The 13370-nt window shown below is 42.6% G+C and overlaps 1 protein-coding gene across 1 annotated transcript in view; it reads right to left on the bottom strand.

The window, feature by feature from the left end:
• Positions 1-769: 769 nt before the first annotated feature.
• LOC147022150 (histone-lysine N-methyltransferase NSD2-like) overlaps positions 770-13370 on the bottom strand; it is a 110224-nt gene continuing 97623 nt past the window's right edge. Inside the window, exons 7-9 of the mRNA XM_085890483.1 lie at positions 1640-1723; positions 1394-1477; positions 770-785 (exon numbers count right to left, since the gene is read on the bottom strand). Coding sequence (XP_085746609.1) covers positions 770-785; positions 1394-1477; positions 1640-1723 — 184 coding nt within the window. The remainder of the gene's footprint in view (positions 786-1393; positions 1478-1639; positions 1724-13370) is intronic.

The following is a 13370-nucleotide window of genomic DNA, read 5'->3' as shown; positions in this document are numbered from 1 at the left end:
AATCTGTGTGAGACACACGAACACCAATAATCGACAATAAGTTATTTTACTGAAAAGACAAAGATTCCAGAGTACGTGCGTTTCAGGAGTGAAACAACCAAGTGGAAAGAGGAAAAGGTGGTGAAATGTTTGTTGTTGTTTCTGGAATGAAGGGTGTGATCATACCTCGAGGAAAGAGGTGGGAAAGATATTGGATAAATTTGCCCACACAGACCCCAAAAATTCCTGCAGTTTTTCATGTTCAGGAATCTGTGTGAGACACACGAACATGAATAATCGACAATAAGTTATTTCACTGAAATGACAAAGATTCCAGAGTACGTGCATTTCAGGAGTGAAACAACCCAGTGGAAAGAGGAAAAGGTGGTGAAATGTTTGTTGTTGTTTCTGGAATGAAGGGTGTGATCATACCTCGAGGAAAGAGGTGGGAAGGACGTTGTAAATGCTTGTCCACACAGACCCCAAAAATTCCTGCAGTTTTTCATGTTCAGGAATCTGTGAGACACACGAACATGAATAATCGACAATAAGTTATTTTACTGAAATGACAAAGATTCCAGAGTACGTGCATTTCAGGAGTGAAACAACCAAGTGGAAAGAGGAAAAGGTGGTGAAATATTTGTTGTTGTTTCTGGAATGAAGGGTGTGATCATACCTCGAGGAAAGAGGTGGGAAGGACATTGGATATATTTGCCCACACAGACCCCAAAAATTCCTGCAGTTTTTCATGTTCAGGAATCTGTGTGAGACACACGAACACCAATAATCGTCAATAAGTTATTTCACTGAAATCACAAAGATTCCAGAGTACGTGCATTTCAGGAGTGAAACAACCAAGAGGAAAGAGGAAAAGGTGGTGAAATATTTGTTGTTGTTTCTGGAATAAAGGGTGTGATCATACCTCGAGGAAAGAGGTGGGAAGGACGTTGGATATGTTTGCCCACACAGACCCCAAAAATTCCTGCAGTTTTTCATGTTCAGGAATCTGTGTGAGACACATGAACATGAATAATCGACAATAAGTTATTTCACTTTAATGACAAAGATTCCAGAGTACGTGCGTTTCAGGAGTGAAACAACTTAGTGGAAAGAGGAAAAGGTGGTGAAATGTTTGTTGTTGTTTCTGGAATGAAGGGTGTGATCATACCTCGAGGAAAGAGGTGGGAAGGACGTAGGATATGTTTGCCCACACAGACCCCAAAAATTCCTGCAGTTTTTCATTTTCAGGAATCTGTGTGAGACACACGAACATGAATAATCGTCAATAAGTTATTTTACTGAAATGACAAAGATTCCAGAGTACGTGCATTTCAGGAGTGAAACAACCAAGTGGAAAGAGGAAAAGGTGGTGAAATATTTGTTGTTGTTTCTGGAATGAAGGGTGTGATCATACCTCGAGGAAAGAGGTGGGAAGGACGTTGTAAATGCTTGTCCACACAGACCCCAAAAATTCCTGCAGGTTCTCACGTTCACGAATCTGTGTGAGACACACGAACACCAATAATCGTAAATAAGTTATTTTACTGAAAAGACAAAGATTCCAGAGTACGTGCATTTCAGGAATGAAACAACCTAGTGGAAAGAGGAAAATGTGGCGAAATATTTGTTGTTGTTTCTGGAATGAAGGGTGTGATCATACCTCAAGGAAAGAGGTGGGGAGTACGTTGGATATGCTTCTCCACACAGACCCCAAAAATTCCTGCAGTTTTTCATGTGCAGGAATCTGTGTGAGACACACGAACATGAATATAATCGACAATGAGATACTGTTTTTGGGAGAAGTGGGAGAACAATGTGGGAGAGAGACAAAAACACCAATAATAATTGACTTTTAGTTTGTTAATGAGAAATGGACAGGATAGAACAAACATCACAAATACATGTGAAAAATTCCAGGCCCAGACGAGGCATCAAACCCAAGTCCTCTGGCAAACCATACCAGTGCTCCATAACATCTGAGCTATCTGGGCAACCCACTTGCTGAGCAACGCTATTCTTCCACATATACAGTGCAAATACCACTCTCTTTCCCCCACTGCTTCCGGGGCACTCACTGCCAACCATAGGAGCAGCTCGGTCCTGCTCTCGAGAGGGTCTTCCCTTTCGAGAATTTGTTGTTTTGTGCCCATTGTTGTTTTGTGCCCATCTCCCTCGCCACACTCTTGCTTATCCTCCCTTCCAGAATTCACTCCAATATCTTCTTCATGTAACTGGTGTTCTCTTTATAAGATTAAACTCAATGTTGATGGATGAAAATTGATGACCCTCACTCGTTCTAGAAACCTACGCAAAGCAGTTGACACCATAGCTTCCCAAACTCTTGAAATCACTGACCATTACAAATATCTGGGCTTTTCTATTTCCAAGTATCTTACCTGGAAGCTCCGTGTCAACATAATTGTCTCAAAAGCAACTAGAATGACTGGGTTTATCAGAAGACTTGTGGTTTGTGAAGCTGCTCACACACTCGTTGAGCTTTACTGTGCTCTTGTTCGACCCATCCTTGAGTATGCTGCCTCTGTTTCATAGCAGAGTACACTCTCCCAGCAATCCTCTCTGGAGGGACTACAGAGGAGATTTACATGATCCTGTCTCGGTCTCCCAAGGAGACGTATACTGGGTCACAATGGTGACAATATTAATTACTAGCAAATATAAATACAGCCCAAATACAGAGAGGAGGAAGGGAAGGTATGCAAGGGAGAGATGATTGAGGGGAGGGGGGAGAGGGGGAAGGGGGAGAGGGGAGAGAGAGAAGGGAGGGAGGGAGGAGGGAGTGAGGAGAGAGGGAGGGGGAGCAGGGGAGGGGTGGGAGAGAGAGAGGGAGAGGGGTGGGAGAGGGAGAGGGGTGGGGGGAGGGGAGAGATAGACGACAATAAAGAAGGTCAATTTTGAAATTCATCTCAAATGAAGAGATTCTAGAGGTTATGGCATGTGTGGAAATGAAATAAAGCCATGAACACTGGCGTCTCAGGGTGTTTATAAGCATTGCATGCAATGTATTCAGTGATTCGTTGGTATGATGATTAGGCATTCGGTGACGAGTGTGGACAATGAAAAAACACTTTTTCGCTGAGAAACCGTTGCAGCCTGTTCCAAGTCAAGGCATTGTTGAGCAGGCCAAAAAGAAATGGTGAATACCTCAGCGAGGGAAAGCGAGGTGACCAAGGATGAGCCTTGATAAAGGATAATTAAATAAGGCTGTTAATAATATTCAAAAGGGATGTTTAATTTAACCATAACACCCAGTTTTCATTTATTCACTCGTTTTGGCGTTTCCTTGGAATGCATGGAAAGTTTCAGGTCGATAGGTTTCATGGTTTTAGAGTTATGGACGACACACACACACACACACACACACACACACACACACACACACACACACACACACACACACACACACACACACACACACACACACACACACACACACACACACAATCCTGTCTGGGTCTATCTAGGTGACGTATACCGGGTTATGGTGGTGACAATATTGATTATTCCCTCCATTGATCCTAGCTGAGTCTGTCATTCTTGATGAACAGGTTTAAATATTTGTCGTTTTGATCTCAAAAATTTTGTATGACAGATTTGACACCAATTGCTGTTGATAATTTTGTTAATGTTCATCCAAGACGTGTCCGGAATGTTAAATTTATTCAGCACTGCTCGAGAACAAATGCTGTATAATATCATTCCCTTTTTATCAGATTCCCTCGTCTGTGGGATACTCTTCCCGCCAATGTCGTCGAGTTTTATTTTTGGTCCAAACTCTTTTATTAAGAACCTCAAAAAGCATTGGTCGGTGCCAGATGTGAATGACTCCTTCTCATAACTTACCCATCCCGGTTTATTTTATGTCTGACCTTAATTATAAGTGTTCTCCTTTTTGGACATACGTACCTTGAAAAACTTGTGTGCAATTTGCAATTTTAAATTTGCAATCTTGCGATTTGCAAGAAAAACTTGTGGATATAATAAAAACTTGTGCAATTTTAACTTTTTAAACTCTGAATTTAATACGTAATTATTTTTTGTCTCGTTTTGTTGGAGCCAGGAGAGCTATTTGATATCGATTCGGTTCACTTTTTAACAATCTTTCAGGGGTGCAATGCAAGTCTTGATGTATCTACAAAATAATAAATGAAGAGAAAAAAATAATTGTGCACTACATTCGGCAGTCAACAAAAATGATTCCTTCGAGAGTCTGTAACTCTGGACAAATTTGATATTGTCGTACTTCTTCAGAGGATTGCATCTATCCTCGAAGATTGATAATGCATGTCGGTGAACTGCCCTATTCCGACCCTCTTCTGCCTCCTTTTGAGCTAATTCAAGCACTCCTAACACATCCATATTATTCACTGTCCCAAGTAAACTACCAATTATAAGAGATGCAATTCTTCTTTGTCCCTTTACTATAGTCAATCTCTCTGCAGAGTACTGTAATTAGAACTGAAACCAACTATAGTTTTAACTCGTGTATAAAGTAGTAATTCTCTGTAGACTACTGCAATCTCTTCAGTTACCAGAAAACCTTACTGCAGTACATAAACCAAAACAGCATAACCTATAGTGATTCCAAAGTTATCTTAAACTGCCAGGAAGTATGTGAATGTACAATTGCAGTTCTAATTATACCATTTTTGCCTAATGCTTGCTTCAGGACCTTAAACGCAATCTTAAACATGCTCTTGCTGACGTGTAGAAGATTACTTATTATTTAAATGCTTGTGATTTGGTATTTTTTTTTATCTTGCATTACATAATCACTCTTCGGAGAATAGCGACTAACTTTGAACGGGTGATCATCGCACGATTAGTGATTCCACACGCATGTAACTCTTAAACGCCTTTCGTACGTAAGTGTCCATTTTCTAATCAAGCTCTTTCTCAACCCCCAAAAGGAAGATTATAGAAATAAATTAATTATTTTCGCTCTGTGAACGTGTCAGAATAAGCATACAATCAGACATGATTGATTAAACCTTAAAACGCATCGCAGAAACCATGAAAACATGAAGAGTAGTGTGCGAGTAAAAGTTCACATTGATGAGTGCCTGATTTGAGGTGTACAGAGCGAGTGAGTAGGAGAAACACAAATGGGTAGTGACAGAATGGAGAACTTTGAAAGAAGTGGAAAAAGGAAAGTGAAAGAGAGAAATGTTGGCACACCATCCGAACCAGATTCACACACCATCAAGAGAGTGCGGAATTAGAAAAGATAACAATCATGAGTGAATTTTTTTTTTATTAAGAGAAAGAGATTGAGAAGATTGATCAATTCTGTTGCTGCTTGACGAGGACATTTGCCATTGCCTTCCTAATGGTGAATCAGCGCAGGAATTTGCAATTTGTTTACGTTTCCTCCGATAGTTCACCTACTCTTGGTGAAGGACACCCTGGAATCTTTCACAATCCACCAACTAATGCTAGGAGATGGGACACCCGGCTTAACGTCCATCTGAAGGATGGCACACACAATGACGAATCGCCCTGCCTGTCAAACACCAGGATGACAGTTTGCAGCTTGCAAGATGAGCCACAAGTCAAGGGTTATTGTGTTTCCAACTCTTCAGTACTGTCCAAAGCCTGGTGTTGGCTGAGTGGTTAGGGTGGTGGCTTGGGATCCTAGGGTCCTGAGTTCAAGCCCCGTTGGCCGCTGAATTAATATCCACCAGGAGGTTGACTCAGCCCGTCATCCTTCTGAGGTCGGCAAAATGAGCACCGGTGTACTGGTAAGGGGGACACTGCATCAGCGGCATAGCTGCGTCCCAACCAATGATGCAACCAGCAGCCACAGGCTGCACTCGATAGAGAGAGCGAGAGAGAGTACTGTCCAAAAGTGTTGTGTTCGCTTAACTGTCAGGGTGGCTGGCTTAAGATCTTAGGGTCTTGATTTTGAGGCCCTGTCGGGCATTTTGCCCGGTGTTGGCGTAATGGTTTGGGTGGTGGCTTGGGTTCCTCGGATCCTGAGTTCAAATACCACTCGGATGTTGAATTAACACCAGTTGGGGTTGACTCTGCCTGTCATCCTTCAGAGGTCGGCAAAATGAGTGCCGGCTTGCTGGTATCCTGTGTCGGAGTGGCGACCAGTCCAGGATTGTGCCCGATAGCCCAGGAGAATGCGGAGGCAGCATCAACGCTCTGCACAGAGTACGGTCCCAATGGATGGATGATGGATGGATGGATGGATGGATGTTGGGCATTGAATTAACACCAGGTGCGTTGACTCAGCCCGTCATCCTTCCAAGGGCAGCAAAATGGGTACCATTGTATCGGTAATAGAGGGCACTGCATCAGTGGCACAGCTGCACACCCATAAAATGAGGCAACCAGCAGCCACAGGCTGCACACCATGGCAAGATAGTACTGCACCACTGAGAACAAGCATTCATGTAATCCATCATTATTTTAGATTCAATCTCTCATCTTCCATGGTTTCCCCTTTCCTCGAGTTCCAAAATACCTGATATTACCCCAAGAGATAATGAAGTTATCGACAGGCGAACAATTTTTCTTATTCGGTTCTCCAAAAGGGAACCAGCAGAAATGGTTTGGTCACCTTGGACGCTTTTCCAATCTCCACTCCGATTTTAATGGGTCTCTCAACTTTGTATCATGTTACTCCTCTGTAGGTGGTCTCTCAGAACGTCTGCTCCAGGTGAGACACACACGATCCGCTCTTTTGGCGTACTGGGGCCTCCTGAGCATCCTCTTCTTCTTGTTCTTCCTCCTCTTCTTCTTCTTCTCCTCTTCTTCTTCTTCCTGCTATTCTTCTTCTTCCTTCACTTCTTCTTCTTCTTCACCTCCGTGTTCACAGATCTTTTTATTTTTTTATCTCAAAAGTTATAAATTTATAATATAGCTGATAAAATATATTGCGATAATTAAAAAACTTAATTATGTACACTTAAATTTTGAAATCACGGTAAATCAATTGGAATTATCAAGGAATAATTTTTAACAACATGAGCTGAGGATCCCCCTCTTCTTCCTCTTCACTCAAAAGTTCTCCCTTCACGCGGTCTTTTTTGGCTTGCTGCTTGCTTCATTGGTAAGGGGCGGGGCTATGCCGCTGATGCAGTGCCCCTAATTCCAGTACACTGGTGCTCATTTTGCTGACCTCAGAAGGATGGCAGGGTGAGTCAACCCCAACTGGTGTTAATTCAGCAGCTAATGGGGCTCAAGCTCAGGACCCTAGGATCCCAGGCCACCACCCTAACCACGAAGCCAACCGAGGATCCCAAGCCACCACCTGAACCACGATGCCAACCAAGGATCCCAAGCCACCACCTGAACCACGAAGCCAACCGAGGATCCCAAGCCACCACCTGAACCACGAAGCCAACCGAGGATCCCAAGCCACCACCCTAACCACTAAGCCAACCAAGGATCCCAAGCCACCACCTGAACCACGAAGCCAACCAAGGATCCCAAGCCACCACCCTAACCACTAAGCCAACCAAGGATCCCAAGCCACCACTTGAACCACGAAGTCAACCAAGGATCCCAAGCCACCACCCTAACCACAAAGCCAACACCAGGCTTGTGTGTTCTCCTTAGATGTATATATTTTTAATCTTTTTACAGTTGCAGTTATAATATAACTTATAATCTTTTAATATCTAAACTAAATTTTGTACACTTAAATTTTGAAATAACTTCAAATCAATAATCAGAATTATGACGGAAGAATCTCACTGACACGAACTGAGAAAACCCACTCTTCTCCATCTTCGCCTGTGTGTTCTCCTTTGACCTATTCTTTATTTATCTTGTAAGTTATAATATAACTTATAAGTTACTAGTGCGGGCCCCGTACGTGCGTGCCCATACGTACGTGGCCGTACGTGCAAAAAATAAAAAAATAAAGAATTGTGACGTCAATCGTGACGTCATAGCACCGTGTCCTGTCATAAGTGTGGGAAATAAATTGCCATAACTTGGGAAGCACTTGTCCGATTAATATCAAACCTTGAAAAGGCACATCCTCAGGTCCCCAGCAATATACCTGGCAAGTTGCAATTAGATTGGACCAGTGGTTGTCGAGAAACAGCGGTCGCAGACACACACAGATTGCTGGAATTATAGATAGACTCGTGCATGCCCGTAGGTGCGTGGCCGTACGTGCAAACAAAGAAAAAAAACTTTCAAACCGCGTTCCACAAACAACAAACACACAGGCCGTTCCTTCGCTCTCGTGTGCCTGTACGTGCGTGGCCGTATGTGCAAAAAAAAAAAAACTTTCAAACAACCAGCCAGGCCGTTCCTTCGCTGTCGTAAACGACGACTGGATTGGGGCATTGTGCTTCAGAAAATCGAGAAAGAAAGAATACAGTCAGTCGATAAATCAAGAAAAAAAATCGAGAAAGAATACAGTAATCGTCACTGACTGGATTGAGGCATTGTGTTTAAGAAAATCGAGAAAGAAAGAATAGTCAGTCGATAAATCAAGAAAAAAAATCGAGAAAGAATACAGTAATCGTCACGATCCGGAAGTTCGCATATCGCAGTTATGATTATTCGCAATTTAGTTTTAATGGCCAATTATTCAATTAGCGCCAATGTATTTTGCCTTTTCGCAAAGAAAAACACGGAGAGGGGAGGAGAGGAGAGGAGAGGAGAGTAGAGGAGAGGAGAGGAGAGGAGAGTAGAGGAGAGGAGAGGAGAGAAAAACCCCGTAATGGCGAACGCGGCTGAGTTTCTGTTAGCCATCGACCACGGCTACGCAGCAACGCTTCCTGTCATTAGTTGATATAAAATGGCCGCAGCAACGGTTCCTGTCATTGGTTGGTAAATAAATGGCCATAACTTGGGAAGCACTTGTCCGATTAATATAAAACCTTGAAAAGGCACATCCTCAGGTCCCCAGCAATATATCTGACAAGTTTCAATTAGATCGGACCAGTGGTTGTCGAGAAACAGCGGTCACAGACACACAGACACACACACACACACACATACACACACACACACAATCCTGTCTCGGTCTATCAAGGTGACGTATACCGGGTTATGGTGGTGACAATATTGATTATTCCCTCCATTGATCCTAGCTGAGTCTGTCATTCTTGATGAACAGTTTTAAATATTTGTCGTTTTGATCTCAAAAATTTTGTATGACAGATTTGACACCAATTGCTGTTGATAATTTTGTTAATGTTCATCCAAGACGTGTCCAGAATGTAAAATTTATTCAGCACTGCTCGAGAACAAATGCTGTATAATATCATTCCCTTTTTATCAGATTCCCTCGTCTGTGGGATACTCTTCCTGCCAATGTCGTCGAGTTTTATTTTTGGTCCAAACTCTTTTATTAAGAACCTCAAAAAGCATTGGTCGGTGCCAGATGTGAATGACTCCTTCTCATAACTTACCCATCCCGGTTTATTTTATGTCTGACCTTAATTATAAGTGTTCTCCTTTTTGGACATACGTACCTTGAAAAACTTGTGTGCAATTTGCAATTTTAAATTTGCAATCTTGCGATTTGCAAGAAAAACTTGTGGATATAATAAAAACTTGTGCAATTTTAACTTTTTAAACTCTGAATTTAATACGTAATTATTTTTTGTCTCGTTTTGTTGGAGCCAGGAGAGCTATTTGATATCGATTCGGTTCACTTTTTAACAATCTTTCAGGGGTGCAATGCAAGTCTTGATGTATCTACAAAATAATAAATGAAGAGAAAAAAATAATTGTGCACTACATTCGGCAGTCAACAAAAATGATTCCTTCGAGAGTCTGTAACTCTGGACAAATTTGATATTGTCGTACTTCTTCAGAGGATTGCATCTATCCTCGAAGATTGATAATGCATGTCGGTGAACTGCCCTATTCCGACCCTCTTCTGCCTCCTTTTGAGCTAATTCAAGCACTCGTAACACATCCATATTATTCACTGTCCCAAGTAAACTACCAATTATAAGAGATGCAATTCTTCTTTGTCCCTTTACTATAGTTAATCTCTCTGCAGAGTACTGTAATTAGAACTGAAACCAACTATAGTTTTAACTCGTGTATTAAGTAGTAATTCTCTGTAGACTACTGCAATCTCTTCAGTTACCAGAAAACCTTACTGCAGTACATAAACCAAAACAGCATAACCTATAGTGATTCCAAAGTTATCTTAAACTGCCAGGAAGTATGTGAATGTACAATTGCAGTTCTAATTATACCATTTTTGCCTAATGCTTGCTTCAGGACCTTAAACGCAATCTTAAACATGCTCTTGCTGACGTGTAGAAGATTATTTATTATTTAAATGCTTGTGATTTGGTATTTTTTTTTATCTTGCATTACATAATCACTCTTCGGAGAATAGCGACTAACTTTGAACGGGTGATCATCGCACGATTAGTGATTCCACACGCATGTAACTCTTAAACGCCTTTCGTACGTAACGTGTCCATTTTCTAATCAAGCTCTTTCTCAACCCCCAAAAGGAAGATTATAGAAATAAATTAATTATTTTCGCTCTGTGAACGTGTCAGAATAAGCATACAATCAGACATGATTGATTAAACCTTAAAACACATCGCAGAAACCATGGAAACATGAAGAGTAGTGTGCGAGTAAAAGTTCACATAGATGAGTGCCTGATTTGAGGTGTACAGAGCGAGTGAGTAGGAGAAACACAAATGGGTAGTGACAGAATGGAGAACTTTGAAAGAAGTGGAAAAGGGAAAGTGAAAGAGAGAAATGTTGGCACACCATCCGAACCAGATTCACACACCATCAAGAGAGTGCGGAATTAGAAAAGATAACAATCATGAGTGAATTTTTTTTCATTAAGAGAAAGAGATTGAGAAGATTGATCAATTCTGTTGCTGCTTGACGAGGACATTTGCCATTGCCTTCTGAATGGCTAATCAGCGCAGGAATTTGCAATTTGTTTACGTTTCCTCCGATAGTTCACCTACTATTGGTGAAGGGCACCCTGGAATCTTTCACAATCCACCAACTAATGCTAGGAGATGGGACACCCGGCTTAACGTCCATCTGAAGGATGGCACACACAATGACGAATCGCCCTGCCTGTCAAACACCAGGATGACAGTTTGCAGCTTGCAAGATGAGCCACAAGTGAAGGGTTATTGTGTTTCCAACTCTTCAGTACTGTCCAAAGCCTGGTGTTGGCTGAGTGGTTAGGGTGGTGGCTTGGGATCCTAGGGTCCTGAGTTCAAGCCCCGTTGGCCGCTGAATTAATATCCACCAGGAGGTTGGCTCAGCCCGTCATCCTTCTGAGGTCAGCAAAATGAGCACCGGTGTACTGGTAAGGGGGACACTGCATCAGCGGCATAGCTGCGTCCCAACCAATGATGCAACCAGCAGCCACAGGCTGCACTCGATAGAGAGAGCGAGAGAGAGTACTGTCCGAAAGTGTTGTGTTCGCTTAACTGTCAGGGTGGCTGGCTTAAGATCGTAGGGTCTTGATTTTGAGGCCCTGTCGGGCATTTTGCCCGGTGTTGGCGTAATGGTTTGGGTGGTGGCTTGGGTTCCTAGGATCCTGAGTTCAAATACCACTCGGATGTTGAATTAACACCAGTTGGGGTTGACTCTGCCTGTCATCCTTCAGAGGTCGGCAAAATGAGTGCTGGCTTGCTGGTATCCTGTGTCGGAGTGGCGACCCGTCCAGGATTGTGCCCGATAGCCAAGGAGAGTGCGGAGGCAGCATCAACGCTCTGCACAGAGTACGGTCCCAATGGATGGATGGATGGATGGATGTTGTGCATTGAATTAACACCAGGTGCGTTGACTCAGCCCGTCATCCTTCCAAGGGCAGCAAAATGGGTACCATTGTATCGGTAATAGAGGGCACTGCATCAGTGGCACAGCTGCACACCCAGAAAATGAGGCAACCAGCAGCCACAGGCTGCACACCATGGCAAGATAGTACTGCACCACTGAGAACAAGCATTCATGTAATCCATCATTATTTTAGATTCAATCTCTCATCTTCCATGGTTTCCCCTTTCCTCGAGTTCCAAAATACCTGATATTACCCCAAGAGATAATGAAGTTATCGACAGGCGAACAATTTTTCTTATTCGGTTCTCCAAAAGGGAACCAGCAGAAATGGTTTGGTCACCTTGGACGCTTTTCCAATCTCCACTCCGATTTTAATGGGTCTCTCAACTTTGTATCATGTTACTCCTCTGTCGGTGGTCTCTCAGAACGTCTGCTCCAGGTGAGACACACACGATCCGCTCTTTTGGCGTTCTGGGGCCTCCTGTGCTTCCTCTTCTTCTTGTTAATCCTCCTCTTCTTCCTCCTCCTTCTCCTACTCTTCTTCTTCTTCTTCCTCCTCTTCTTAAACTTCCTTTTCGTCTTCTTCTTCTTCACCTCCGTGTTCACAGATCTTTTTATTTTTTTTATCTCAAAAGTTATAAATTTATAATATAGCTGATAAAATATATTGCTATAATTAAAAAACTTAATTATGTACACTTAAATTTTGAAATCACGGTAAATCAATTGGGATTATCAAGGAATAATTTTTAACAACATGAGCTGAGAAAACCCCTTCTTCTTCCTCTTCACTCAAAAGTTCTCCCTTCACGCGGTCTTTTTTGGCTTGCTGCTTGCTTCATTGGTAAGGGGCGGGGCTATGCCGCTGATGCAGTGCCCCGAATTCCAGTACACTGGTGCTCATTTTGCTGACCTCAGAAGGATGGCAGGGTGAGTCAACCCCAACTGGTGTTAATTCAGCAGCTAATGGGACTCAAGCTCAGGACCCTAGGATCCCAGGCCACCACCCTAACCACGAAGCCAACCGAGGATCCCAAGCCACCACCTGAACCACGAAGCCAACCAAGGATCCCAAGCCACCACCTGAACCACGAAGCCAACCAAGGATCCCAAGCCACCACCTGAACCACGAAGCCAACCGAGGATCCCAAGCCACCACCTGAACCACAAAGCCAACCAAGGATCCCAAGCCACCACCTGAACCACGAAGCCAACCAAGGATCCCAAGCCACCACCCTAACCACTAAGCCAACCAAGGATCCCAAGCCACCACTTGAACCACGAAGTCAACCAAGGATCCCAAGCCACCACCCTAACCACAAAGCCAACACCAGGCTTGTGTGTTCTCGTTAGATGTATATATATATATATATATATATATATATATATATATATATATATATATATATATATATATATATATATATATATATATATATATTTAATCTTTTTACAGTTGCAGTTATAATATAACTTATAATCTTTTAATATCTAAACTAAATTTTGTACACTTAAATTTTGAAATAACTTCAAATCAATAATCAGAATTATGACGGAAGAATCTCACTGACACGAACTGAGAAAACCCACTCTTCTCCCTCTTCGCCTGTGTGTTC

Source organism: Eptatretus burgeri, chromosome 8 (genome assembly GCF_056783735.1).
Source record: "Eptatretus burgeri isolate ZD-2024b chromosome 8, Ebu_testis_v1, whole genome shotgun sequence".
Lineage (NCBI taxonomy): Eukaryota > Metazoa > Chordata > Myxini > Myxiniformes > Myxinidae > Eptatretus > Eptatretus burgeri.
This window is presented reverse-complemented; position numbering and strand designations above follow the sequence as displayed.